The 25,429-nt window shown below is 61.0% G+C and overlaps 4 protein-coding genes across 12 annotated transcripts in view; 2 read left to right on the top strand and 2 right to left on the bottom strand.

Moving 5' to 3' along the window:
• The window catches only part of HOOK2 (hook microtubule tethering protein 2), an 11,228-nt gene extending 4,259 nt beyond the window's left edge, over window positions 1–6,969 (bottom strand). For both annotated transcript variants that reach the window (XM_049639918.1, XM_049639917.1), the window contains exons 1-15: window positions 6,810–6,969; window positions 6,207–6,292; window positions 6,065–6,137; window positions 5,076–5,126; window positions 4,837–4,969; window positions 4,655–4,722; window positions 4,242–4,304; window positions 3,848–3,928; window positions 3,600–3,760; window positions 3,371–3,511; window positions 1,910–2,111; window positions 1,513–1,623; window positions 1,317–1,404; window positions 906–975; window positions 55–192 (exon numbers count right to left, since the gene is read on the bottom strand). In XM_049639918.1, the coding sequence (XP_049495875.1) occupies window positions 55–192; window positions 906–975; window positions 1,317–1,404; window positions 1,513–1,623; window positions 1,910–2,111; window positions 3,371–3,511; window positions 3,600–3,760; window positions 3,848–3,928; window positions 4,242–4,304; window positions 4,655–4,722; window positions 4,837–4,969; window positions 5,076–5,126; window positions 6,065–6,137; window positions 6,207–6,292; window positions 6,810–6,854 (1,511 nt within the window). In that variant the 5' untranslated portion in view covers window positions 6,855–6,969. The remainder of the gene's footprint in view (window positions 1–54; window positions 193–905; window positions 976–1,316; window positions 1,405–1,512; window positions 1,624–1,909; window positions 2,112–3,370; window positions 3,512–3,599; window positions 3,761–3,847; window positions 3,929–4,241; window positions 4,305–4,654; window positions 4,723–4,836; window positions 4,970–5,075; window positions 5,127–6,064; window positions 6,138–6,206; window positions 6,293–6,809) is intronic.
• Window positions 6,970–17,754: 10,785 nt separating this feature from the next.
• JUNB (JunB proto-oncogene, AP-1 transcription factor subunit) lies at window positions 17,755–19,308 on the top strand. The gene has a single exon (XM_049639920.1). The coding sequence runs from the start codon at window positions 18,061–18,063 to the stop codon at window positions 19,102–19,104; it is 1,044 nt and encodes a 347-aa protein (XP_049495877.1). The 5' UTR covers window positions 17,755–18,060; the 3' UTR covers window positions 19,105–19,308.
• Window positions 19,309–21,762: 2,454 nt separating this feature from the next.
• On the bottom strand, window positions 21,763–24,596 carry PRDX2 (peroxiredoxin 2). Its single transcript, XM_049639933.1, has 6 exons — window positions 24,490–24,596; window positions 23,903–24,014; window positions 23,661–23,814; window positions 22,928–23,050; window positions 22,654–22,784; window positions 21,763–22,088 (listed from the first exon to the last, which is right to left on the bottom strand). Exons 2-6 carry the CDS (start codon window positions 24,003–24,005, stop codon window positions 22,003–22,005), a joined length of 597 nt encoding a protein of 198 aa, XP_049495890.1. The 5' UTR covers window positions 24,006–24,014; window positions 24,490–24,596; the 3' UTR covers window positions 21,763–22,002.
• A 70-nt stretch (window positions 24,597–24,666) lies between these two features.
• Window positions 24,667–25,429, top strand: part of LOC125929038 (ribonuclease H2 subunit A) — a 7,696-nt gene continuing 6,933 nt past the window's right edge. For 3 of the 8 annotated variants that reach the window (XM_049639923.1, XM_049639925.1, XM_049639922.1), the window contains exon 1: window positions 24,737–24,972. Coding sequence is in view for 3 of the 8 variants with exons in the window: in XM_049639929.1 (XP_049495886.1) it covers window positions 24,822–24,972 (151 nt within the window). In the remaining 5 variants the exon portion in view is untranslated. Of the gene's footprint in view, window positions 24,973–25,429 lie in introns of all 8 variants that reach the window. The other 5 variants (XM_049639926.1, XM_049639921.1, XM_049639929.1 and 2 more) reach the window with 4 other exon arrangements.

Here is a 25,429-nt window from a genome sequence, read left to right on the forward strand (position 1 = left end):
CCCCCCCCCCCCCCCCCCCCCCCCCCCCCCCCCCCCCCCGCAACGGGTCCTCACCGCAGCTGCGTCTCCAGCCCGTGGCGCGCGCGGTTGGCCTCCTCCAGGTGGCGCTGCAGCTCCTCCTGCCGCTCCCGGTAGGCCGCCTCCTGCTGGCACAGCTGCTTGTTCTCCAGCTGAAGCCGCAGGAGCGTCTCCCTGCCGACCGGGGAGTGAGCAGGGCTGGAGACAGGTCAGCCCGCAGGCCTGCCGGGGCTCTGGCGGGGAGACTGGGCGGACAGGGCTAGCAGAGGGACAGAGCCCCGGGGAAGAGCCCCGTTAGATCCTAGGGAAGGGTCGGAGTACTGGGGACCTGGCCTAGGCGTGGGTGGGCAGAGCGCTGGGGAACCAAAATGGGAGGGGTTTTGAGCTGGGCCTGGGGGTGGAGCCAGGCGAGGGCGGGGCTACAGGAGCAGGTTAGAACCTTCCTAAAAGCAAGACTGCGGGGAAAGCAAGACGCAGAAAGGGGAAGAAACTGGGGTGGGGGAGTTCATCGGGGCAGGACAGAGGGCACTGCACCTAACCGGGTCTACACTGAGGACAGGGCTATGCCCTGGGGGCAGAGTCCGACGGTGAGCAGGGCTGAGGGTAGGATTTTTTGTTCGGTGGGTGGAGCCAGATGGGTTGGACCTAATTTGCGCACTGAGGATGGATCCCCGAGAGGCAAGCTGGGGCTGGAGGGCTTGCCTCTAGGCAATAGGGCTAGAGCTCCGGCCAAATAAGGGCAGAATTAGGAGTGAGTGGGCCTAGGAGCCAGGGGAGGACTTGGGAACCCAACACAGCAGGCCAGGCTAGTAGTAGGTGCCTGCACTGGGGGCGGAGCTGGGGGTGAGCTCTGGGTGCAGCTAGACCTCGGAGCGACCCCAGGATACCTCAGCTCCGCAGGTAGGATCTCTGCTGCCAAGTTTTCCACAGCTGGTGAGGTGGGATCCAGCGAAGGGTCTGGAGAGTGTGGGAAATGTCTTCAGGTTGCTGCACAGCTCCTGCCCCCATCCCTAGGGTTCACTTTCCAAGAGTCATCTTTGAGGACTCAAGTTCGACCAAAAGACTGGGTTAACATAAGCCTCACCCCTCAACCTGACAGCGGGCGGTGATGCTTGCCCCGAGTTTGCCCTGATCCCCGGGGACGGCCCCTGCCATTTCTTTCCGTTCTGGCCTGTCTCCGAGGTGGCCTAGATCTGTCCCCGTCCTGGACAAGGCCTGGGACGCCTTTTCTGTCTGCCCTAACGGCACCTTAGGCTACCCGTGCCCCAGGCCCTTAGGATGACAGGCCTCCAACTCACCGGCCTGGGTCAGCCCCCGAGGCTGCAGCTGGGCGCAGCGCAGTTCCTCATTGGCCTCCCGCAGGGAGTCCCGCTCTGCCAGCAGCCGCTGGAGGGACGGGGTGCAAGACGCCACTTGAGGCAGGGTTGGCTTCCTGGGGATTGGGCTATGCTAAGATGGACAGGGTGGGGCTTGGACGCGGGACTTCGGCCTCACCTCCTTCTCCTTTGTCACCAACTCATACTTTTCCTCCAGGTTTCGACACTCGAATAGCCACTTCTCGGCCTTCATGGCCTCCTCCTGTCGCTGGCCCTGAAGTTCCTGAACCTGAACACCGAGGAGGGGTGAGAAAGCGGGGTTTGGAGGAGGAGCAGGGACTGAATACAAGGTGAAGGCATCGGGCCCCGCGGGACCGGACCCAGAGAACTTGGAGGGGCGGGGCTTACAAGCCTAGGGAGGAGCTGGCCTGCCCGAAGGGCGTTACCTACATATAAACGAGGCGGGAGGCTAGGGGCTCAGCAGCACGCTGAGGACCCGCCAAAGCGAGAGGGGCGAGGGGTCCAGCGGCCTAGAGCACCACGCCCTCCGGGCTCTGCCCTGATCCCTGCCGCACCTGTCGTCGCTGTGCCTCGAGCTGGGCACGCAGTGAGCCGGCCCGGCGTAGCTCGTCCTCCAGCTGCCGTGTGCGCTCGGCATGGCCCGCGTTCCGCTCTTCCAGCTGCCGCACCTGCCGCCTCAGCTCCCGCAGCTCACCCAGGCGGCGCCGGCAGCTGCTCAGCGTGGCCTCCAGCTGCCCGGCACGCTCAGAGGACTGCCTGGGGGAGGAGGCAAGTCGGGAGAGGAGGCCTGGGTCTGCGGTCAGGGTTCAGCTTGGATCTGAGGACCCCACCCCCCCCCCCCCCCCCCCCCCCCCCGGGTAGGGGAAGGTGTCATGTCACCTGGGGATGTGGGGGTTCAAGGTGGTGGACCATGAGGGTCAGGAGCCAGCCAGGGCCTGGTGGGTTTTTTTTTTTTGGGGGGGGGGGAGGGGTCTTTAGGGGGCGCAGAGGGAGCCCTAAGTATCAATTGTTAGCCCAGGGTCATAATCAGGGTTCCTCGGGGGCGGGAGTGAATAGAATGACTGAGGCGTTACAGGGGGAATGATGGGGCCCAGAGGCTCTGAGGGGCCCTCAAGGACACTTTGAGGTTACGAGGTGGCTATGGGATCAAATGAAGGCACGGTGAGGTCCTTCGGGGCAGAGCACTGTGTGGTCCTTTAAGATGCAGCAGGGATTCCCTAGGCACTCTAACATTACAGGGGTGCTGGGGGTCACAGGAGAGCCTTTAGAGGTTACAGAAGACACAGTGAAGTCGAGGGAGTGGGTGTTGGGGGGACCCACCAAGTGCTTTGGGATTGCAGGCGTGCTGTGGAGTCACGAGAAGGAAATGTCCTCTCGTGAGGGGCACAGATGGGTGAAGAAGGGGGTGGCAAAAGTTATCGCATTGGGGGTCCTGGAGGGCACAACGGGATCCTGGGGCGTGATGGCCCCTGGCCAGCACTGGAGCAGGGGCGGGGGGCTGGTAGCTGGGGTCGTGGGGATGCTACAACGTCTGGGGAATATAACGCAGGCTCAAAAGGGCACACTATGAGGTCCTGGGGGGCACCATAGAAGCAGGGATCTTGGTGGCACCCAGAGGACGTGGTGGAATCCAGGATGGTGCAGTGGGGTTCGAGAGCTGGGCCTGGGGGTGGAGCCAGGCAAGGGCGGGGCTACAGGGCAGGTTAGAACATTCCTAAAAGCAAGACTGCGGGAAAGCAAGATGCAGAAAGGGCAAGAACTGGGGTGGGGGAGTTCATCCTTTATGAATGTTCTAACCTGCTCCTGCGGCCTTGCCCTTGCCTGCTTTCCCCCCACCCCACCCCCCCACCCCCCCAGGCCCGGCTCAAAACTCCGCCCACTGCACCATCACTGTGGAGTCCAGGGGACACTGGGAGGGTTCACCGGGCATTTGGGGGGTTTTGAGGTACTATGGCATCAGAGGGACGCTGCGGCAACGACAGTAGGCGGTGGGGACCCAGGGACCCACCACTCACCGCAGCTCGTCCATCTCATCCTTGAGGGCCTGCGCCTCCTGGGCCAGACTGGTCAGTGCCTGGTTCCGCTGCTGCAGCTCGGAGACCTCCCGCTCCAGCTCGGCACAGTGCAGACGCTCATCTTCCCTGCCGTTCTCCAGCCTGGAGGGGTAGGGAAGGAGGGGGCACTCGAGGCGGCTGGGCCCACGCCCATCCCCTGGCCTGGGGCCCAAACCCCGGCTCGCCGCACCTGAAGTTCTCCTCCTGCAGCTGCTCCAGCTGGGACTGCAGCAGCAACAGCTTCTTAGCAGTGAGGCCAGTGGCACCCTCACCCTCTGGCCGGCCCGCCCGTTCCCGAAGCACCGCGTTCTCCTGTGCCAGGCTCTGCTTCTCCTCGGACAGGAGCACCAGCTGCCAGCAGGAGGCGCAGATGAGCTGGAGTCTGGAAGGGAAGGAGGCAAGCAACCCGCGCTCCCTCTCCGCCAACCTCAACCTCACCTGCCGCTCCAGGTCCAGACAGTGCTGCCGCAGCTCATCCCCCTCATCGGCCTCCTCACTCAGGAAGTAGTACCTTCGGGACTGGGGAGGGACGGGGGGGGGAACGGGGAGGGGCAAGGAAGTCAGGAGTCCATGGGAGGAGACTGGGGGAAGGGAGGCTGGCGTCTCTAGTGGCAGAAAGGAGTCAAGAAACTCTCAAGATCCAAGGGAGGGCTCGGACCCCAGGGGACTCAAGGAAAGGTGATGTGGGGACACTGGTGACCTGGCGAGGGAACAGGCTAGGACCCTGAGGGATTGAGGTGGTTTACACACGTAAGGACAGGTTCCTCCTCCTTAGGCAGCCCTGAGAATCAGTGATGGATTTGGGCCTTTAACAAGGTCCCCCGCCTCTTACCTGGTTATCAAAATTCCCATATGTTTCTGGTGACAGGGAGTCGGGGGTGTCTTTGGTCATCAGCTGGAGCAAGGTGGGAGGACAGTGAGATGAGCTGGGCCCTCTGAGTGTGGCCTTGAAAGCTTCTACAATCCAGCCTACGGACCTCTCAATCCTCCTGCGCCCAAAGCCAGTTCTCCCCAATAACCCCAATCTAGAGGCTGCCCTCCCGCAGTGTATCCAGCAGGGAGGCTGGGTCCTTTGAGGGTGCTAAATGGTGACTTCGAGCTGGCAGACACCTGAGACAGGGGCATCTGGCCAACTGAGTTCCAGGAAGAGCCCAGAACTTACCAGGGCAGAGCCCATGCCCAGTCGCCTCTGCCCTGATGTCTCCTCCCCTGAAGCTCCTTGCCACATTGGGCACCCCCACTTACCTCCTGGATGGCTTCCATCACCACATGCTGAACTGATTCCTCTAGCGTCATGATTCTCTGGATGTGCTCTGGGGATCAAGGTGAGGAAGACTGAAACGTGGGGGTACGGGATGAGGAGGATTTTCTCAGGTTTTCCCCTGGGGATCCTCTAACCACACCCCCCCCCCCCCCCCCCCCCATACCCTGCTTTTTCTCGCAGCTGATGGCACAGCCAAGCACCAGCTGAAGCAGCTTGCCAAGCTCTTCTGGGTCAGAGAACTCGCCAATGAGGCTCACGTCTGGAAGGTGCTGCTCCAAAACAGGATGCCCCAGGACCTGAGGACAGGGAGGTAGGGGTGCGAATAGGGGGCATTGGGACTCACCGACACCCATCTCCTCCCAACCCAACCCCAGCTCCTAAATTCTGTTTATGGTTACTCACATCCTGGGAGTACTCCAATAGGCTCTGTAAGATTGTCTTCAGATTGCTAACCTAGGGAGGTGCAAGGAGTTGTGTCCAGGGTCCCAGAGCCCCCCAGAAGGAGCCGAGCAGCCCCCACTCTGAATCTGTCTGCCCCAGCCTTTTTTTCTCTGCCTCACTTCCCAATTCCTGGTCATTTCATCCCTGTTTGGTACCGTCCTCTGTCCTCCCTCCTAGGGGCGACCTGTCTAGTTGCCTGCCTTTCTTGTTCACATGTCCCCAGAATCCAGTCACGTCTCACCACCTGCCCTGCCACCTTCTGGCCCTAGCCATTTTCATCTCTCACTTGGATTATTGCACCAACCGGGTCTCCATTTCCACTCTCGCTGCCTACTCTGCATTCCTCTCCAAGCAGCCAGGGGGAGCTTTGTTAAATCCCAAGCCAGGTTGTCTTTCCTCTCTGCTAAAATCCTTCCTTGACTTTGCGTAGCACTTAAAATAGAATCCATCTCCCTGCCCCAGCCTGCCCCACTCCTGATGACCTCATCCACCATTTCTGCCCCCTTGTTTTCTATTCTGACCTCCCTGCCTTTCCTCGATACACCAGGCTTCTTCCCAACCTTGCACTGGCTGTTCCCAGTGCCTGGAACCCTGTTCCTCCAAATTTCACGTGGAGATCAGCCCATCGGGGACAACCACCCACCCAGTTGCCCTCTCTCACGGCCCAGCTTTTATTGTCTTCATAGAACTTATTGCCACTGGAAGTTTATGTTCGTGTGTGCAGGTTTTTGTCTGTGTCATTCCTTGCGGCACACCCAGGCCTGCTCCTTAGGAGCATGAAAGAAGAGAGTTGGCTGGTCACCAGACATCTGTCTCTCTTCCTGGCCAAGTTGTCTGTGCATCACCCAGGACGTGTGTCTGGCTGACCCATCACCCAGGACATGTCTAGCTTAGCCTTCCCTGATGATCTCTTCACCAGTCTGTCCCCCAGTCATGAGTCCACCTGTCACCTTCAGCCTCCAGTTGGGACCCGGGTCCTCTGAGATGCCCTGGAGCCACGTCTCGTTGAACCAGGAAGGATCTCTGGGGGCGAGAAGGTGGGATGAGCTGCTGGGGGACCCTTTCGGGACCCTCCCCCTCAGCCCCACTCACATCTGGTTCAGCACATAGGCTATGGCGAGGCCACTGCTCAGGTCCTGGGGGCTGGTACAGGGGGACGGGACATGGAACGTCTGCAACTGGGGAGGAAGAGGAAAGGGCAATGGGCAGTTAGGGCCTGGGAAAAATCGAACCACTCCTCTCTCGCTGACTTTCCCGGTCAGCGGGAACCTCACACGGTTGTCGGGGACTGCTCTGTGGCTTTGGCAAACCAGCTCCGCGGAGGAGTGGCCACAGCTCACCTGGGACTGGAGGGGGCGTGGCCTCACTTCACTTGTGGTCAACAAACCCCGCGCCACCGGGCCAGGGCAGAACCACGAGTCACCTGGTCCCCACACGCCCCACGTGACCAGGCCAGCTCACCTGTGCCCTCACCCACGTGACCCAGCCGCGAAGGGGCGGGGCCTCACCTGTTCTTTCCATGCAGACCTGCCACGTGACAGGGGCGGGTGCTCAGGCTAGAGTCCAACCGCCCTGCAGGCCGAAGGCCCTTTCCTCCTCCCAGCCCCAGAACAGAAGGGTAGAACGAACCAAGGCCAGGGCTCCCAGGCGAGAAGAGCGGGCGCATACCTGGCCCTGGCCCCGCCCCCGACCTACCCAGGTGAGCAGAGACCCGCATAGCTCGGCCTTGTCCACGCTCATGGCTCCCGATCGGATTCGACCTCGGCCGCAGAGCCCCGCCACCGCAGCCGCCTTCTGATCCGCCACCAGCGAGCACCCGCAGCCCCGACCTCCCGCTCGGCCTAGAGCGCCGCCCCGCCCCGCCCCCTAGGCGCAGGCCCCGCCCTAGACACGTGGTCTCCACCCGGCGCCCGATCATACCTCCAGTTCCGCCATCTTGGATCCGGGCAGCACTTGGGCGCCCGCCCTGCCGCTAGGGGTCAGTCTGGGCCAAGCTTGCACATCCCTAGCGCAGACCCGCTACCCCTCCTCCTTGGCTCTTTTTGGAGGGGGGAGGGTAGCGGGAGACCTCAGGATAATTCCTCATCTTGTGAGGCGGAGCTATCCCACCCTGTTATACGGGCTTTTTCACGTCCTCTCTCTTCAGCTGGAAGAAATTCTGGCCCTTAACCACCTTATGACCGGAGCCTTTATTTGCGCGGGGAAGGGGCAGGCCGTAACACATTCTACGAATTTCGAGGAGAGCTCCTAAAGGGGTCTTCCCAAGTCACCACTTGGGAGTCTTGCCTCAGGGGTAAACGGGACACGAGCGTGATCCTAGGTCGAGGGCAGGGTGAATCAGCTGGACTCAGGTCTTGGGTGAGGTACAGACACACTTGCCCAGTCTGGATCCATTTCCACAGAGCTTCTCCTGCACCACCCTCCCCAGCCCCGAACCCCTTAGGTCCTCTGGCTTCAGATCGCAGGACCTGGCCTCCCTGGTGCCCCAGGCCCACCAGGGGGCGCGCAGACTGCAGGAACGCAGCCTGCGGGGAAGCAACGTGCCTTTTCTGAGACCCCGCCTTGGCGGTGGAGGGGGCTCAAAGGAAAGCGATAACAATAGTATTTAATAAAATCGCAGTCACCATTTATTGAGTGTCTACAGTGTGCAGCCGCTGCGCTAAGCGATTTAAATATATAGGCGGCTGAAATCTCCCCACGACTCTAGGTGGCAAGAGCTGTTTCAATTCCTGGTCGCAGGAGTTAACAGAGGTTCTAAGTGGCTTGGGGGGGGGGGGGCGGGTAGTCCTGGCCCGCAGCCTTTGGCGCCAGAGTACCCCCGGCAGCTCCTCTCCCACGAGGCGGGCAAGGTAATGACCAGTAATTAGAGGTTATTAGCTGTACCTGGAGGGAGGGGCGGGCTCTGCTTTGGGGGTGGGTCTAGGTCTGAGGGGAGGGGCGCTGCTCTCTCCAGCCCAGAGTTTGGCACCCGCGACCCTGTCCTGGAGCGGGTTGATCAGGATGACAGGAGCCGCCACGCCGCGTCACAGCAGCCCAGTCACTGTACCATCAGATACCCAGTTACAGCCCACTCAGAAGCGCGGCCGCACGCACGCGAGGGCCTCCCGGGCCCGTCTACACCCCCATATCTCCTTCCCGCGTTGTTTTCGGCCTCCAACCCCTGGGAGCGGGGTGAGAGGGAGGAGGGAAGGGGACAAGGGCCGGCAGTGCCGGCTTCCGGACTGGGCTGCCTTCCGGCGGGCGTGGGAACAACTGCCGCTGGCTCCCCCTTCCCGCACCCACCGGAGGAAAGGGTGCTGCCAGTAGGGGGAAATGGGGCCACGCTGCTCCCAGGTAAAAGTGGACGATGGCCGGGAACTACGTCTATTACAAGGATGGGGTGCTAGGAATATTTGTGCGAGGGCCCGGTTGCCCAACGTTGGGAGACATGCTGTGACCGCCAGATATTTGGTGTGGGGTACCCAGTATTTGCAAAAGCCGCAGGGATCTTGATGTGTAAGAAAAATGTGGGAAACCAGATATTTGGGGCATGGACTGGAATTGTCCTAATGTGATTATGGGCTTTCTAGATGTTCAATGACCTGAGTCCCCAGAGTTTAGGAAAGGTCTGGGTGCCTCAATTTGGGAGAGGATCCATTAACTCTCCATTTGGGGCGGAAGGGATTCTTACGTTTGTGGGGAAAGGAAGCTCCCATGTTGGCAGGGAAGAGCAGCAATCTCTATTACGGGATGTAAGGAATCCCACTGTTGGGGGGATCCGGGTACCTTCAATTCAATGAAAGGGGTCACGAGCCCTCGTTTCGGGACAGGAAACCTATTTTGGCGGAAAGATGCGAGCCTCCATTTTTGGTGGAGGGAGCCCCCAAATTTGGGGGATGGTCCAGAGGCCTCCATTAGTAGGGACGGAGAGTGTGGGTGGGGGCCGGCAGCCCCCAGCTGGCTTGGAGACCCCACCCCCTCCTGCCTGTTTCCAGGAACAGCTGGGCCCAGCCTGGGTTGTACTGCTGGGAAGCCGGTGACTCAGCCCCTCCCTGCGGCCACAGCTGGACCCCGGCCCGTCCCCTCCAGCTTTCACATCTGGGCAGAGACCCACAGTCATGAGGGCTAGGACGGGGACCCTGGGTGCACACAATTGGGAGAATGATGCCCTTTCCCCAGGGCCGACCACAGCTGCTGGGGGGGACACCATGCTCCATACGAGGAGGGACTCTGGCAGGCCTTTTGCACTAAAGACTGACATTTGGCCAGGAACTCCCATCCTGTCCTCCTCCTTTGTGTGTGTGTGTGTGTGTGTGTGTGTGTGTGTGTGTGTGTCTGAGTCCATGTGAAGTGTGCTCATATTTATGTAGGTGTGAGATGGTGGGTCTGTGATTGTGGGTCTGCATCCACTTGTGTCTTGGGGCTCTAGGAATTTATGCAACAGACTACCTAGGATTTGATGGGAGTGGGGAAGCTGATGGGGACTGGGGCATAACGCTTCTCTATATACGACCTTGCTTTGTGTCTATATTCCTGTGTCATTTTTTTTTTTTTTTTATGAGAAGTGAATGTGTGACAATCAGTCCTTCAGTGTGGCTTTAGATTGTGTTTCTGTGTGACCATGTCCTTTCTCTCCATCACGTGGCTTTCTGTGACAGCATGACCCTGGCATGTATATCCTTGATTTTTCCACACCCCCCTGACAATCTGAGTGTCCCTGTGTGTGGCCTTGTGGGTTTGTCTGACTCTGACTTGTGTGCCCTATTTGTGATGGCCGTGAGACAGCATGGCTGTTGTTTCTGTCCCCACCGTGTGTCTCTGTGCCCCTACAATCTCTGTGATAAGGCATAGCCGTGTTGCAACTGGAGTCCTGATGTCCAAGACTTTGTATCTGTGGCTTACTTTGTCTTGATGGTGATGGTATGACCTTATGAGTATACCTATATATGCCACCTCTGTATGGAGATGGCCTTGTCTGTCTCCGTAAACAAAGAATGACAGGTGACCCTGTCCGCGTCTGCTGCGGGGTTTGGCTATAGTACTGAACGCTTGTGCCATTGTAGGGCAGGTGTATCCTGTGTTCGTGTGACACTGTGGGTCATCAGAGAGTTTATGACCTTGTGTGTGTGTGTGGGGGGGTGTCAAAGTCACACGGGACACCACGTCCAGCGGAGGCGGAGATGTGCGCAGTGGGCATCTGACGCCCCACTTCCCACTGCTCTATGCCTGGAAGGGCCCCTCCCGGCACTGCGGGGGCGCGTGCGTCGTGCGTGACGTGAGACACGACGGGGATCGCTGCATGCGTGGAGCCCGACGCGGTCGTGCGTGCGAGCGCGGGGCGGGGGATGGGCTAGCTGCGTGCGCGTGTGCGTGTGCGGCCACGGGGGCTGGCCACGCGGGGCATAGCCCCGCCCCCCCTGGGGCTTTGGGCGCGGGTGAAACCCGGGAGGGGGCCGCCGTTAACCCCTTCCTGGCGGACCTGAAACTGGTGGCCCCTCGACAGAGCGCGCGGGGGCTTCCCCGGCGCACCGGGGCCGTCCCTGCCGAGAGAGGAACTACCCCCATTGGAGCTGGGAGAACCACCCCCCAGTTACCATGGGAACCGGAGCTTCCCGCGCGGCCTGGCGCTTGCTTCCTCCCCCCGCCCCCCAGCCTCCCCCCCACCTCCTGCTCTTTCTGCAGCTCCGTAGTCCTTCGGCAATGCGCTTCCCGCCCCTGGTCTCTGGGGAAGGGGGCTGGGGTCAGCGAGGCTGGAGCATGCGTGACTCAGGCCAGTGCGGGGTCCCTTGGCCGCAACCGACCTTGCTCCCCCATCCCCGCCCACGTGACTCACCCTTCGCGGCTTTCCCCGAGTGTGAGTCAGGCCCCTGGGGAGGGGGCTCCGGGCTCTGAGACCCCCTCCAGGCCGTGGGGGCTGAGAACCAAGTTCTAGGGGGCCCTGGGCTGGGCGGCGGGGGGGTGGGGGCAGATGGTGTCTTCTTAGCCAGACCTCGCCAAGGTCGCTAGAGGTGCCTCCCCCCACCCCCAAGCCTCCGGGAACCCAGCTCCCACCCCTCCCCTCCCCTCCCCCCCCCCCCCCCAGCCCACAGGAAGTTTTGGCAGAGCCCATCGTGGCGACGAAACGGTTAAAGCCGTTTTCTTATTCATTTCAAACAGGGGCCCCTTTTGACTCAGAGCTAGCCGGGCGCCCCCTTGAGCCAGGCCTCACGGGCCCTGGGTTTACACTCCACCCTACATGTACCATTTTTAGAGAAGGGAAGGAAGGCGGTTGATGAGCTGGCTGGGGGGGGTGGGGGGGTTCTTGAGTAGCATTCAGAACTGGGTTCAAATGCTGCCTCTGTGGTCATTACTGCCTCGGTCTCAGTTTCCCCATCTGAAAATGGGGGATAATTATACCTGGCCCATTGTGTTGTTGTGGGAATTAGGTGAATAACAGAGGGGACGCTTTGCATCCTGAGCTGGGCAAAGGAGTAGGAGGAGGCCTGGCAGGCAGAGGAGGGCCCAGGTTCCTCCTGTCTCTCAGGCCTGGATGTCAAGGTGCCCAGCAGAAGCCAGTCCTTGCGGGGCGGGCTGTGCCCCACCCAGGCGCGCTGAGGCCACGGGGTTCATCCCGTCCACCCCCTGCCCCAGGCGGGCACCCAGGAAGTGAGAGGCGGGGCAGGAATGAGGCGGAACCTGTTGGGCCCGTTGCCTCCCCACCTCCCACCCTCATTCCGGGGCCCTGACAGGCCACCCCCCACCCCACGCTGCAGCCCCACCCCCGCTGCCCTGGACGCCTGGGTCCTGACCCAAGGGTGGCCAGAGGGAGGGGATGTCGGCGGAGACAGCGTCTGGGGAACATCCTGTGGACTGCTGGCTGGACAGACTGGAGGGTCAGCCCCTCCCCGGGCAGGGCAGAAATCATCGGCTGGGGGCAGAGTAAACATGGCCCAGGGAGGCCAGACTTGGGGGAAGGGGTGGCACAGGGACTACACACACACAGTCACCCCGAAAGAGACCAGTCCAGACACACAAACCCTTGTCACCTTGGCCACAGAGAGACTGCCACGCAGGGACACGCTGACAGGGTCAGACGCACATCTGGGCAAGCCGACCCAGTGACAGCTATCACGCCCAGGGCAGTGACAGTGCGGACTCAGGAGCAAGACCGAAATGCTGCCCAACCCGCGAAGACACTGGCAGGTCAGAAGCCCGCAGGCAGGGCCCGCGTGACGGATAAATCAAGTGGGCACACAGGCAAGATGAACACACTGACCACGACACGCACAGAAAGACACTGACTTTCCCAGCGAGAAGCACACACCCCGGTAGACAGAGTGCCACGCTCACATTCACCCCGAGACTGACACGATAGGCCAGCGAGACAGGAGAGAGACCTAGAAGAACTGGGTGTCGGATGCAGGCAGGCAACACGCATCTCCATAGACTCAGAAAGAAGACACAGTCGCTTTCAGCACAGGTACCTCTACTGCTGCACAGGAGATGTTTAGACACACACACACACACACACACACACGCCACCGTCGGATCCTGACACAAGAAAAAGAGACACGCGCACACACGCACACGACCAAGACTGCCAGCTCAGAAAGGGACTCCGAGGCAAGAGACACAAACCTCAGCCTATGGAGAGGACACAGATACGCCATCACCCAGAGCCCCAGCCACCCACACACACTGCCCACACCCTCCAAGGCTCCAAAGGACACTAAGACACAGCCTTGCAGATTCCCAGTACCTCAGCAGTAACACACACAAGTCCGACCCACCTACAGACTAGACAGAGGCAAGCAGACAAACGGACATATTTACAGACATGGTCTGGCCAGACAGTCACGCCCAACACAGAGAGGCACGGACAAGCCACAGTCGGACATTCGTAAACACACTGGCACAGGGACACCCTGACAGGACCTGTTGGCTAGCGCGCGCGTGCACACACACACACACACACACCAGATGTGAACAGGTCGGCCCTGTGAACTCCAAAACAACAACATGGGTCGGCCACACACAACCTGTTTCATGCATGCACACTCACCCACCTCCCCGTCCCCTAAATCGGACAGTCCCTACACACCCCTGCAGGGCTGGGCCAACACACAGACGCATGCACTGAGGAGGCAGGCCTCACACGCACTCTCACACGCCCTGACAGGCCAGCGACGTGCAGACCCACGGCCAAACAGAAACACACACACTCCCGGACCGTGCTGAGGTGCTGTGGGTGGGTCTCTGTGCTTTCCAGCCTGTTTCTGCGCCGCGCACCCCCCCCCTCCGCATCCTGGTGCTTCCTCTCTCCAAACATCGCCCCCCCGCCACTTCCCTCCCTCCCTGCTGTTTGTCACTTCCCCTAGGAGGCCCAGCTCATCAGGCCCAGTCCTTGGTGGGGTGTGGGCCTATATTTTCACCACATCCCCTGTAGAGGGGGGCACCCAGGATGTCTGCCGTGTTCAGGCCCCCCAAGACCTTTCCAGCAGTTGGGGGGACAGAAGTAGCTTTGTGGGAAACTCCCCTCATGCCCAGCTGAGTCAGCCTGAGGAGCCAGACTCTCCTTCCTGCTTCCAAGAAAACCCAGAAGCTTCCTCTCCAGGAGAGGGGGTGAGGGACCCCCAAACCGCAGAGGTGGGGGAGGGAGGTGGCTGGCAGGCCAGGGGTTCCTGGAGGAGGGCCTCCGTGATCCTCAGCCTCTTCCTGCCCAGCTGTCTGTCCACACCCAGGGGCAGGGACGCGGGAGGCTGGGTGCTATGACTTGTGGGTTCTCGCCCTGGCCTGCCCACTGGCTGACTCACGGGCAGCCCCCGGCCCAGTTTCCTGGTGAGGGCTCCGGCTGGTCAGTGGGGCTGGGGCAAGGGGGTCACCAGGCTATTTATAAGAAGGAGAAGTCCCTCAAGGCCAAAAGCCCCAGAGAGACCTGTGGGTGGGGGTGGGTGAACTTCCTCCTTATTCCGCTCCCCAGGCCCCAGGCCCCAGGGCGTTGGAGAAGTCTGGGCACAGACTCCTCAGCCAGATGCTGATCTGAAGCCCAGGGGCTGGGCAGGACCCAGCTGCCAGTTTGGGCACCCAGGCTGGGTGGGGGAGGGGGCTATCCTTACACCCTCCTCACAGCCGGCCTTGGCGCCAGTGGGGCGGCGTGAGGGGGTGGTGCCCAGGCCACAAGGGTGAGACTGGCAGGGGCCTGGAACCGGCTGTACCAGCTCGGCTGGGCCCCCGCCCTCCTTTGCTGGCCCAATCCCCACCCCCTGCTCAAACACCCATGCCGAGTACATGGAGGAACCTGACCCCACTCCATGCTAGCCTGTCCCCACCCCCACCCCTCAGCCCTGTGCCCAACTCCCATTTCTCCCCAGATTAAAGGAGACCCTTCATGAAATGGCCTGCAGAGCCGGACACACAGTTGGCACAGCATAAACACCTCTCTGGTTGTGAAAATCCGCAGGATAGTGGCTAATACTGTGGAGCCGGACAGCTCAGGTTCTATTCTGACTCCAGCCCTTGTAGCTATGGGGCTATCAGGCAAGTTCCTTACCTCCCTGTCTCAATTTTCTTGTCTGTTAAATGGGAACACAAACAGCATGCGCTTTGCTGGGTTGCTGGAAGCGGGCAATGAGTGCCTGGCCCATGTTAAGTGTCAGCTATTAAAATAATAATTATTATTCCACAGTCTGTCTGCCTATCTTAAGTGTCTCTGAGTCTCACTGTTAGTCTGCATGACGCTAACCCTGCCCCCGGTTTGTCTCTCTGGGCATCTCTCCCTGCCCTGCCCCCCCCCCCCCCCCCGCCCCCATACATCCACTTGTCCTTGCTCCAATCTTTGTCCTCCGTCTGGTCTCGACCCTCTCTGGGCCAGCCTCACCTCTCTCCAGGACTCCCCTGACATGGGCAACCTCAGCACTGGCCAGCGCTGATTCACTCTGGCCTCCTGGCCTCTGGGACCTGCAGGCTGGCTTCCCAAGATGCTGCCCTCAGGCCAGACCTGCCCAGCCCCCCAACGCTGCCTGCTGCGCCCCCGCAGGGCCCGGCCAGATGTCAGCTGCAGTTATTAGCATGGGCGGGAGACACAGGCCTGGCAGCAAGCCTGCCAGACTCAGCGGCCAGCCGCTGGAATCTCCCTTGAGCCCGGGGTGGGGTTAGGGGAGCAGTTCGAGCAAGAGGAGGAGGGGAGGGGGCACTCAGGGGTCACAAGGACCCTCCAAAGATGGGGATACCCCTAGCTTCTCATGGGACCTTCCTTTCTAACTCCACTGCTGTGCTGGACTTCCCCCTGCCCCCACATAGCTCAGTTTCTTTTTTGCCTCTTTCATTTTCCTTCTCTCCCTCATAGTTGGCGTGCTGTCTGCCTGCCTTACAAAGGCAGGCTAGCCCCGTCCCTCAGCCTGTCTCTACCCTAACAAAGCTTCTATCTTTCCAGAACATAGAGGCCTCTCTCTCTCAGAGAGGGAGAGAGAGACTGAGTTTCTCACCTGTTGTTCCTATTGGCACACATTCTAACTGCTCGGAAGTCCCACCTTAAGTCTAACTAGGAGCCTCACCATCTAAACCTCCCATACAGTACCGGGGAAGGGGCACTGGGTTCCCGCAGATCCCCTCCCTTTGGATTTTCTGGTCTCCTCGGACTGGATGGAGATGAAGGAGACACCCTGGGGAGGGAAGGGACAACCCCAACTTCAGGTATTCCGAATGGTTGATGGACCCCCAGACTAACATAGGAGTAGGGCGCCTAGCCCACTGGAGGGAAGAGGCATCCCGGCCCCTAGGGATGTGGGGGGAGGGGCTTGGGCCTCTCGGCGGAAAGGAAGGGTACCCCACCCGAGGAAGGAGGCAGTCGTGCCAGCCCGCCCAGGCGCCGGGGGCGCCTCGAGACATTGGCCGGCCCCTCCGCGCCCTGTCGGGCCGGGGGCGAAGTCCGACCCAGGCCCGCGGGCAGGCGGGGACCTGCCAGGCTGGGCCGGGCCGGGCCCGGCAGGACGCAGCCCCAGAGCGGCTGGGTGGGGCCCAGCGAGGCGGCCGTGGGGGCCTCGGGGGCGGCGGCGGGGCTGGTCGGGACTAGCCGTCCGGGGGCCCGGGCGCGCCCTGGGACCTGGCAGATACCCGGGCTCCCGGGTCCTGGCTCGGGGCCCCGGGCCAGCGCTGGTCCCACCCCTTCCTGTGTCCTTATATGGGGCGTCGGGGAGAGACTCCTGGGCCGTCCCGCCCCCAGTCCTGCCCGCGGACTCCGGCCTGTTGCCATGGCGACCAGGCCCCGCGCCCCGGTGTGTCCCCCTCCATCGGGCTAATGGAATCGTCCCCGGACTGCCTGCCTCCGTGATCGTCTGCGGGCACCGCGGGCTGAACCATTGCTGGGAGAGGGGTACAGTGACTGGAGGCCAATGCGGCTGGGCGAGTTCTGCGCACCCTGGCCTCGGCCGGGGTCGCACGTCCAGGTTCCTCTTCGGAGGCGCAGAACCCGACCGGACCCTGGGCGGGGCTCACTGTCCTGTAGGAATCGAGTGACGGAGGCAGGGCCGGGCTCCTTCCCCCGGGGGCTGTTGCCACACTTCCTGCCGCGGCGCTCTTTCCCCAGCCTGTTTCTAAGGAAGGAGTGGGGTTGGGCGACCGCGCCCCGGCCGTCGGGGTAGGTTCAGGCACTAGGAGCCGACGCAGGGTCGGTCGAGCCCAGGGTCACTGGGGGAGGGCTTTGAGACGGGAACAAAGTATACAGGCGCCTAGAAGTCACCCACAAGAAGGGGTGCCAATCATGGAAGATCCAGTAATCCAAATCCTCAGAATCCTCAAAAACCCCTCCTCTCGTGTCTCAACGGGAGACCCTGTGTCATTGTCATCTCAGCTCTGAAGGTGTGTCCCTAACCTTTTAACTCTTCTTCATAAAGGCTTTGCAGATGACCCCAATGACCCCCAGCCCCTGATAGTGTCCCCATCTTCTCACCCCCGTGTTTTCCCTGACTCAGTGTACCCCGGAAACCTCACCTTCTACATATCTAGATGACCCCTCCCATCCCCAATTTCTTCCCCTTATGGAGGCCCTCAGTATCTCCCATGGACTTCAGGACCCCTACTAGTTTCTTACATAATGGAACCTCTAGCCCCTCCCATTACCCTTTTGATTCCCCACCCCCACTTTTCCTGGGTTCAGTCCTTCCAGTAGAACGTCAAATCCTTCAAACCCTCTGTACTCAAGACCCCCACACAATTCCTGAATCAGGCATTTCCTTACCTTTCCCTCATTTACCCTGCTAACCCTCCCATCTCACCTTTGTGGGGTCTCCCAGGTGTATTATCAGCCTTCCAACCCCCCCTCGGATTCATGTGTGCCCTGGAGCCCTCCCCCCTTCTCCCCCTCCCCCCCGCCCATACACACACTTGCTCTGTATCAGTTCCTGGTATCCAGGGGAATCATCGCCTTCCCTGGAGTCCCTCCCTGTGTGCCTCGGACCAGCACCCCTTTCTTCACGCACTCCGGGGTCCCTTGAGCCCCTCCCCCCTGCAGCCGCGGCGAGCCACCCAGCCCGTGGCCGCTGTTTACAAGGACACGCGCTTCCTGACAGTGACGCGAGCCGCCTCCTCCCCTTCCCCACGCTGGAGGAGGGGGGCGCGGGGGCCCGGCTCGCGCGACGGCCAATCGGAGCGCACTTCCGTGGCTGACAATCGAGGTATAAAGGCGTGTGGCTCAGGCTGAGCTGCCGGGACCTTGAGCGCCGCCAGGCTAGCGTCGGAGTCAGCAGGGAGCGGGGAGCAGGGGGAAGCGACACCAGGAAAGCGAGCGCGCCAGACAGGGGCAGAGGGGCTCGAGAAGCCGCGCAGAGCTTCCGCGCACAGCCGCCGGCTGGCTTCTCCCGGCCGGTGCCAGCTCCTGGGAACGCGCATCCAGATACCCAGTCCAGCCACCGTCGCGGACAGAGCGCCGTTCGCTGCAGCGAGGCCCGGGGCGGCCCCGCAGGGACCCCCCCAGACCGCCTGGGCCGCCCGGATGTGCACTAAAATGGAACAGCCCTTCTACCACGACGACTCATACGCAGCAGCGGGATACGGCCGGGCTCCGGGCGGCCTTTCTCTACACGACTACAAACTCCTGAAACCCAGCCTGGCGCTCAACCTGGCCGACCCTTACCGAAGTCTCAAAGCGCCCGGGGCGCGGGGCCCAGGACCAGAGGGCAGCGGTGGCAGCAGCTACTTTTCCGGCCAAGGTTCGGACACAGGCGCATCGCTCAAGCTTGCCTCATCAGAGCTGGAGCGCCTGATCGTCCCCAACAGCAACGGTGTGATCACGACGACGCCCACGCCCCCGGGACAGTACTTTTACCCCCGCGGGGGAGGCAGCGGCGGAGGTGCGGGGGGCGCCGGGGGCGGTGTCACCGAGGAGCAGGAGGGCTTCGCTGACGGCTTTGTCAAAGCCCTGGACGACCTGCACAAGATGAACCACGTGACGCCCCCCAACGTGTCCCTGGGCGCCAGCTCGGGGCCCCCGGCTGGGCCCGGGGGCGTCTACGCCGGCCCGGAGCCTCCTCCCGTCTACACCAACCTCAGCAGCTATTCCCCAGCCTCTGCGCCCTCTGGAGGCGCCGGGGCCGCCGTCGGGACTGGGAGCTCGTACCCGACGGCCACCATCAGCTACCTCCCACACGCACCGCCCTTCGCTGGCGGCCACCCGGCGCAACTGGGTCTGGGCCGCGGCGCTTCCACCTTCAAGGAGGAACCGCAGACCGTGCCTGAGGCGCGCAGCCGTGACGCCACGCCACCGGTGTCCCCCATCAATATGGAAGACCAGGAGCGCATCAAAGTGGAGCGCAAGCGGCTGCGGAACCGGCTGGCGGCCACCAAGTGCCGGAAGCGGAAGCTGGAGCGCATCGCGCGCCTGGAGGACAAGGTGAAGACACTCAAGGCCGAGAACGCGGGGCTGTCGAGCACTGCTGGGCTCCTTCGGGAACAAGTGGCCCAGCTTAAACAGAAGGTCATGACCCATGTCAGCAACGGCTGCCAGCTGCTGCTCGGGGTCAAGGGACACGCCTTCTGAGCGCCCCCCCCCCCCGTACGGACATCCCCCCAGTCTGGACGACTGGGCGCACGCCTCCCACGGGGCGAGGGGGCAGGCGGTGGGCATCGGCCCCCGGGGCACCGCAAACCACACTGGACTCCTGCCCGCCCGCTCTGCGCCCAGTCCTTCCACCTCGACGTTTACAAGCCCCCTTCCACCTTTTTTTGTATGTTTTTTTTTTTTCTGCTGGAAACAGACTCGATTCATATTGAATATAATATATTTGTGTATTTAACAGGGAGGGGAGGAGGGGGCGATCGCGGCGGAGCTGGCCCCGCCGCCCGGTACTCAAGCCCGCGGGGACACTGGGGAAGGGACCCCCGCCCCCTGTCCTCCCCCCTCTGCACTGTACTGTGGATAAGAAACACGCACTTGGTCGCTAAAGAGTTTATTTTAAGACGTGTTTGTGTGTGTGTGTGTTTGTTGTTCAGACTTTTTATTGAATCTATTTAAGTAAAAAAAAAAAAATGGTTCTTTATTAATTTCTGTTGTCTTTTTTTTCCAAGCTGGGCGGGCGGAGGGAGGAGAATACTGGGCTGCCCCCACCCCACTCCTGTTTGTGCCTCCTGTATCTGTGTCCTCGCCAGCTCTACCCGAGCATCTTGTATCCCTATTCCGGGCGTCCAACCCCTCTCTTGTCGCCTGAGCTCTGGGGTTGGAAGGTCCAGGGCGGGGACGCTGTCCAGCCGCCCAACACCTGGGGGCAGGAGGCCTGGGGCGAGACGCTCAGTGCGCGGGCGCAGCCCCGCCCAGCTGCGCGCGCTGGGGCTTTCCCCGCTGACGCAGCGGAAGCGCTGCCCCTACATGGGCCGATTCTGTACAGTGACGCGACAGCGGTCTCCGGGCAGATTCCGGGAATCCCCTCCCCCGCTCTGCCGGGCAGGGCTGCGGCGCCGGGAAGGGGGCCGGGATTTTCCCAGGCAGGCGGCTGTTCGGGCCCGGAAAGCCCCAGGCCTGGGTCCAGAGCGTCCGCGGTGGGAGGGCCACGCTCCTGGTCCCGGAGCCAACCCAGAGCCCGCCCCCTGGGGTTGGCGTCCGGGCCTCGCCGCGCCCACGCCCGCTCCATCTGAACTGACCCGGGCGGGGGGTTGTTGCAGTCTTCGCGTTGTTGCCGCCGCGGTACCCCCCCCCCCCCCCCACCCCCGCCAGGAAGGGCGGCACCCGCCTGCCAATTTCCCCTCCCGGGTGCCAGGCTGGGAGCGGGGCGACTGCCAGGTCTGGTCCTGCCGGGGCGGCTGCTTGGGCCGCCGGGCGCCGCCCGCGGGACGCCCTCCCCCGCAGTTGGGACGGATGGGAAGGTGGCTGGTGCGCCGGGAGCAGGAGGGTCTAGCCGGCTTCGGAGCCGGAAGCCCCCAGAGCGGCAGGGAAAAACACAGGCTGAGAAACCGCAGGGGTGAGGTAGGCAGAACAGATAATTCATTAATTCACTTATAAAAATACTGAACAACGTAGCCCTGGAGACACCGCCTGGATCATGGCAGACAGACAGTAAACAAGCAAATATGATTCGGAGATGGTAAGTGCTAGCAAGAGAAAAAAAAAAAAAAAAAAAAAAACAGGTCAAAGAGGTAGTGACGGGGCAGGGGAGGTGAGCTGCTTTGAAGAATGGATTGGAAACATGGACCTTGAATGATGCAGCTTTTCAGATCTGCATCCAGGCTCGGCGAAAACAGCATCCTGGGCAAGAGGGAAAAGCACATGCAAAATTCCTGTGGCCAGAACAAGATCAGCTTATTAAAAACAAACAAACAAACAAACAAACAAAAAGCAGCAAGAAGCCAGTGTGCCTGGATTGGAGTGAACCAGAAATAGGGAGATGAGGTTGGGGAAGACCACGGAGGGCCTTGGGGAGGGAGTGTAGATAAAATTACAAGACCCAGATGAACGACCTTGGAGGATTATTAGGCTGAATAGTACTATTAATCATAAGTCTGTGGATTAAATGAGCCTGCACAACCACTTGCCTGAACATGCACAGCATCAAACTGCACTCCCTGGGAACACTGCTCCTAACACCTGCCTCCTAGCCTCAGCCTCACCCACCTCGGGGGCAGGTCCGCGGCCCTTCCAACCCAGAGTGGGGCAGACCTTGCAGCAGAGACTGTGCATGTAGCTCAAGCTTCCACTCTCGGTTCTGCTCTTAGGACTGGGTCCCCACCTTCTTCCAGTCCCAAGGACCTGTCCAAAGAACCATTAACTGGGCCCCGAGCTTCACAAACTGTATCCCTTGTAATGTGCACAGTGATGTGCCTTCGTTGTCTTTATTCTCATCTCACTGTTGAAGAGGCCCCCGGGGAAAAAATATCACAGCTCTTCAATGGCATTTGAACCCCGGCTGGCAGATGGCAAAGTGTGGGTGCTACCCTGCTCGGCCAGGCTTCAGGAGGTAGGGCATCCTGGGACTTGCTCCCTGCAAGAGACAAGCAGCCCACCCAACCCCCTACCCCACTCCCTACCCACTGCTCCCCCTTGAAATCCACCCTCAGGCCATGGAGAAAGAGGAAGCAGTGAGCATGATGTAAGGCTCCCACCTTGTGGTGGAGATCAGTAACTACAGCGTCAATTTCCCAGGTCAGGGAGAAGGGGAGGAGGTAGGGAGCAAGGACACCAAGACAGACCACACCGATGCAGACTAAGGTCTGTCCTAATACTTTATTGGTCACTTCTAGGCCTGTGCCCCGCTAGGTGGGCTCCAGGAAGGGACTCAGCATTCACCACCTCCCAGCTGGGAGAATGAGAAGGCCTTGGCCAAGCCCTCCAGGCTCAGGGACTACGAAGTTTAAAGGGGCAGGTCTGGCCTTTCCTGGGTCAACATGGGTATCCAGGTAGGGGCGTAGGTGGGGGCCAACAACTCAAGCTTTCCACCTCTCTGCCAGTTTAGTTGTGTTTGGAGAAGTATTCCTTGCTGTCGTCCACGTTGGGTTTAATCGTGTCGCTGCCTGGCTTCCAGCCAGCGGGACAGACTGTGGGAAGACACAGGGAGGCACATGTGAGACTAGAGCCATATCTTTAAGATAGGGGCAGTATGAGGGGATGAACAGAGGCAAAGCAAGAGCCTGAGTGGCAAAAGAAAAAGCCCAGAGCTAAGTGGTACAGGCCCAAGAGCATGTCGAGACAAGGCCTCCAAGTCCAGCTACAGGATGTTCGGGCTGATATTTTTATTTCTTTTTGACCCCTTTAATGCTGCTTTCTCCCTCAGCTGTAGACCCACTGGATTTTGAGGGCCTGTGATCAGGCCATGTCCTCCACGTGAGAAGATACTCTGGCCCAACTATTCTTTAAACTCCGCCTTGGCACACACATCTTTTCAAATACCTTCTGTAGATCGGTTGCTTCCCAGCCCCTCGCCGCCTTCCTATTGGGGTATCTCCCGCTCCAGACTACGAACTTCCGGCCGACAAGACCCTGAGCTGACTCTGGGGCCCTCACGTCCGTCCCACACAAGTGACAGAGCAGGCAGTAAATGCCTGCATGAGGGCTGAGTACGGACCCACGTCTGAACCCAGGTGGATGTGTGTGTCTGCTCACCTTCGCCATGCTCATCCGTGTACTGGAAGGCCTGGACCAGCCTCAGAGCTTCGTCCACCGAGCGCCCCACAGGCAAATCATTGACAGTGATCTGGCGAAGGACACCCTTGCCATCGATGATAAAGAGGCCCCTGAAGATACCAGGGTTCATGGTGAAGAGCTGAAAGCTCCCATTGCCGGGGCCGGGGAGGGACTATCAGCTCCTTCCTGGCCACAGAGCTGCGGGCAGTCCCCTCACCCTGAGGACTGGGGCTCCCTGAGGGCCAAACACTACCTGTAGGCAATGCCCTCATCTTCCTTCAGGACGCCATAATCTTCAGACAAACTTCTGGTTACATCAGCCAGCAGGGGGATGTTCAGGGGACCCAAACCCCCTTCCTTCCTGGGAGTGTTGATCCTAGGGGTAGAGGAGACAGGGCTGGCACCTCAAGATGGCCTGGCACAGCAGGGTCGTCCCCCTGTGTGTCTGAGTGTGATAAAGGCTGGAGAGGCGGTGCTGGAACCGAGCGATAAGGGGCTTTAGAGCAAGGCTCTAGGATCCCCACCCACCCCACCCTCAAGAGGAGGCAGGGGCTGGCTCCCACATCTGGGAAGACTAAGCCAAGGCTCCAGCAAAGTGTGTTCACATGTGCGGATGATCCCCCCCCATCTTGGGGCAGAAGGCCTGCCTTAGAGTCCCCATCCTCGCTCTAGCTCTCCTTGCTGGGCCGCAGCCCTTCCCTCTCTAGAACTGGAGTTTCCACCTGTTTGAAATAACTACTGGAAGGGAGGCTGTATTGTCCTAATTGAGATAAAGCATCTCCACCTCTCTGGGCCAAGCAACTAGGTTTCAAATGCTAATTACTGCCATCGTCATTAAGGACTTGGGCGTCATCAATTCTATTATTTTCAAGGTGGGGAAAGGGAGGGACAGGTGTTGAGTAACAGCCACTAGAACACACAGCTGGGATCCTGTGGAGGATGGAGACTTAAATGCATCCTCCCTCCCTGCTGGTGCCCGCTCATACCAAGCCAGGTGGGTGAACTGAGAGTCGACAGAGACCCCCAGCACCTCACAGCCCAGCTTGCGGAAGTCCTCAGCACGCTCGCTGAAAGCGATGATCTCCGTGGGGCAGACAAAGGTGAAGTCCAGCGGGTAGAAAAAGAGGACCAAGTACTTCCCTGGGGGAGGGAGAGGAGATAGCCAAGGCATTAGGCCTCTAAGGTCTGGGCCCCACCCCGACCTGGGCCCACTCTCGGCCGCCCTCACCTGTGTAATCGGAAAGCTTCACCTCCTTGAAGGCGCCATCCACCACGGCGGTGGCGTGGAAGTCCGGGGCGGGCTTTCCGACGTGCGCTTTGCCAGAGGTCATGACTGAAAGCTGAGACCCCCCCCCCCCCCCAGTCCGGTCAGTGCGCCCGGGGAGACCCTTTGTCCTCCCTTCCCAAGGTCACGCTGCGCGCTGGGCCCAGTTACTGAGTCCGAGAGGCAGAGGCCGCAGCACTGCCCCCACACCCTCCCCGGTGCCGGGTCTGCGCGGCTTTGAGACTGCGGGAGACCCGCCCCCCTGACCAGCACTAGCGGCCGGGCCGCAGCCGCCGGGCCCCCTCCATTAGCGTGTCGGCCCTGAGCGCCCTAGCGCAAGCCCACCGCTCCAGGAGGAGACCCGCGAGAAGGTGGCGGGGAGCTCGGCGACGCGGCCTGTACTGCAAGGCCGAGGCCTCGGTTTCCCCTGCAAGGACAAAGGCAGGCACTACGGCGGGCGGAAAACAAAGGCTGCAGAGCTGAGGCCTGGGCCCGGCCGGAGCTGCTCCCAGGGGGCTCCCCAGAGCCCCGTGCCCTCCAGGGGTCCATACCTGCGTGGGTACGAGCGGGACGCACGGACCGCAGACGCGCGAACACGCGTTCTCAGTACCTAGTGCACTCGGCCTCTGTGCCTTTTATGCGCGGCCCGAACCATGACGCACAGGGCGGGGGAGTGGTGGGCGGACGAGTGCAGCGGTCGGGTCCACTGCAACCGCAGGGGAGGGGGAGAGAAGACGGCCGGGTCCACGCGCCTGCAGGCAGCGGGACGAGTCTCAGAGCCTCCGGCCCCGACCACTGCCACCGCCGGCGGGGGTAGTGCGGGCACCAAACAGCCCGCGAGGAGCTCCTCCTTGGAGCGCGCCCGGGTCGGTTGGAGTCCGGCATGGCCGGGAGCCCGGCGGACTTACTGCTGCCGCCTCTGATGCTCCTGCTGCTGGCGACCCCTGCCCAGTTCTCCCCCGAGTACCATTATTTCGGCGAGCAGGACGAAGGCGACACCTGGGAGCAGCTGCGGCAGCAGCATCAGGAGAAAGGTAACCGCAGAAGCCCCTTTGTCCCACTTCGCCAGCTGGCTGCAAACAGATCCCCCTCCAGGGACTTCAAATCTCTCCCCAGCTGCTCACTGGCGCGGCCCTCTTGGGCAGGTTACTTTTCTCTGAGGCTCAGTTTTTCGTATCTGTAGGCTGAAATAGAGAGTGACTTAAAAGCAGCTTACAGAGGGAGAGGGGACGTGGGTAGGCAATAAATACCGAAGCAGACACATCCATAAACTCACGGATAAATGCTGGGAAGAGTGGAGATAGGGAAAGAAGGGAACCGGTAAACTTCTGAAGTCAGAGAAGGCCTCACCGAAGAAGATAGATAGCCAATGCATCAGGAATCCAGCAAAAGCCAAAACATGCAACGATTTAGGGGGAAGAGTGTGCCAGGGAGTGGGAACAGCAGGTGCCAAGACCAAGAGGCTGGACGGGGGGGGGGGGGGGGGGGGGG

Source organism: Panthera uncia, chromosome A2 (genome assembly GCF_023721935.1).
Source record: "Panthera uncia isolate 11264 chromosome A2, Puncia_PCG_1.0, whole genome shotgun sequence".
NCBI lineage: Eukaryota > Metazoa > Chordata > Mammalia > Carnivora > Felidae > Panthera > Panthera uncia.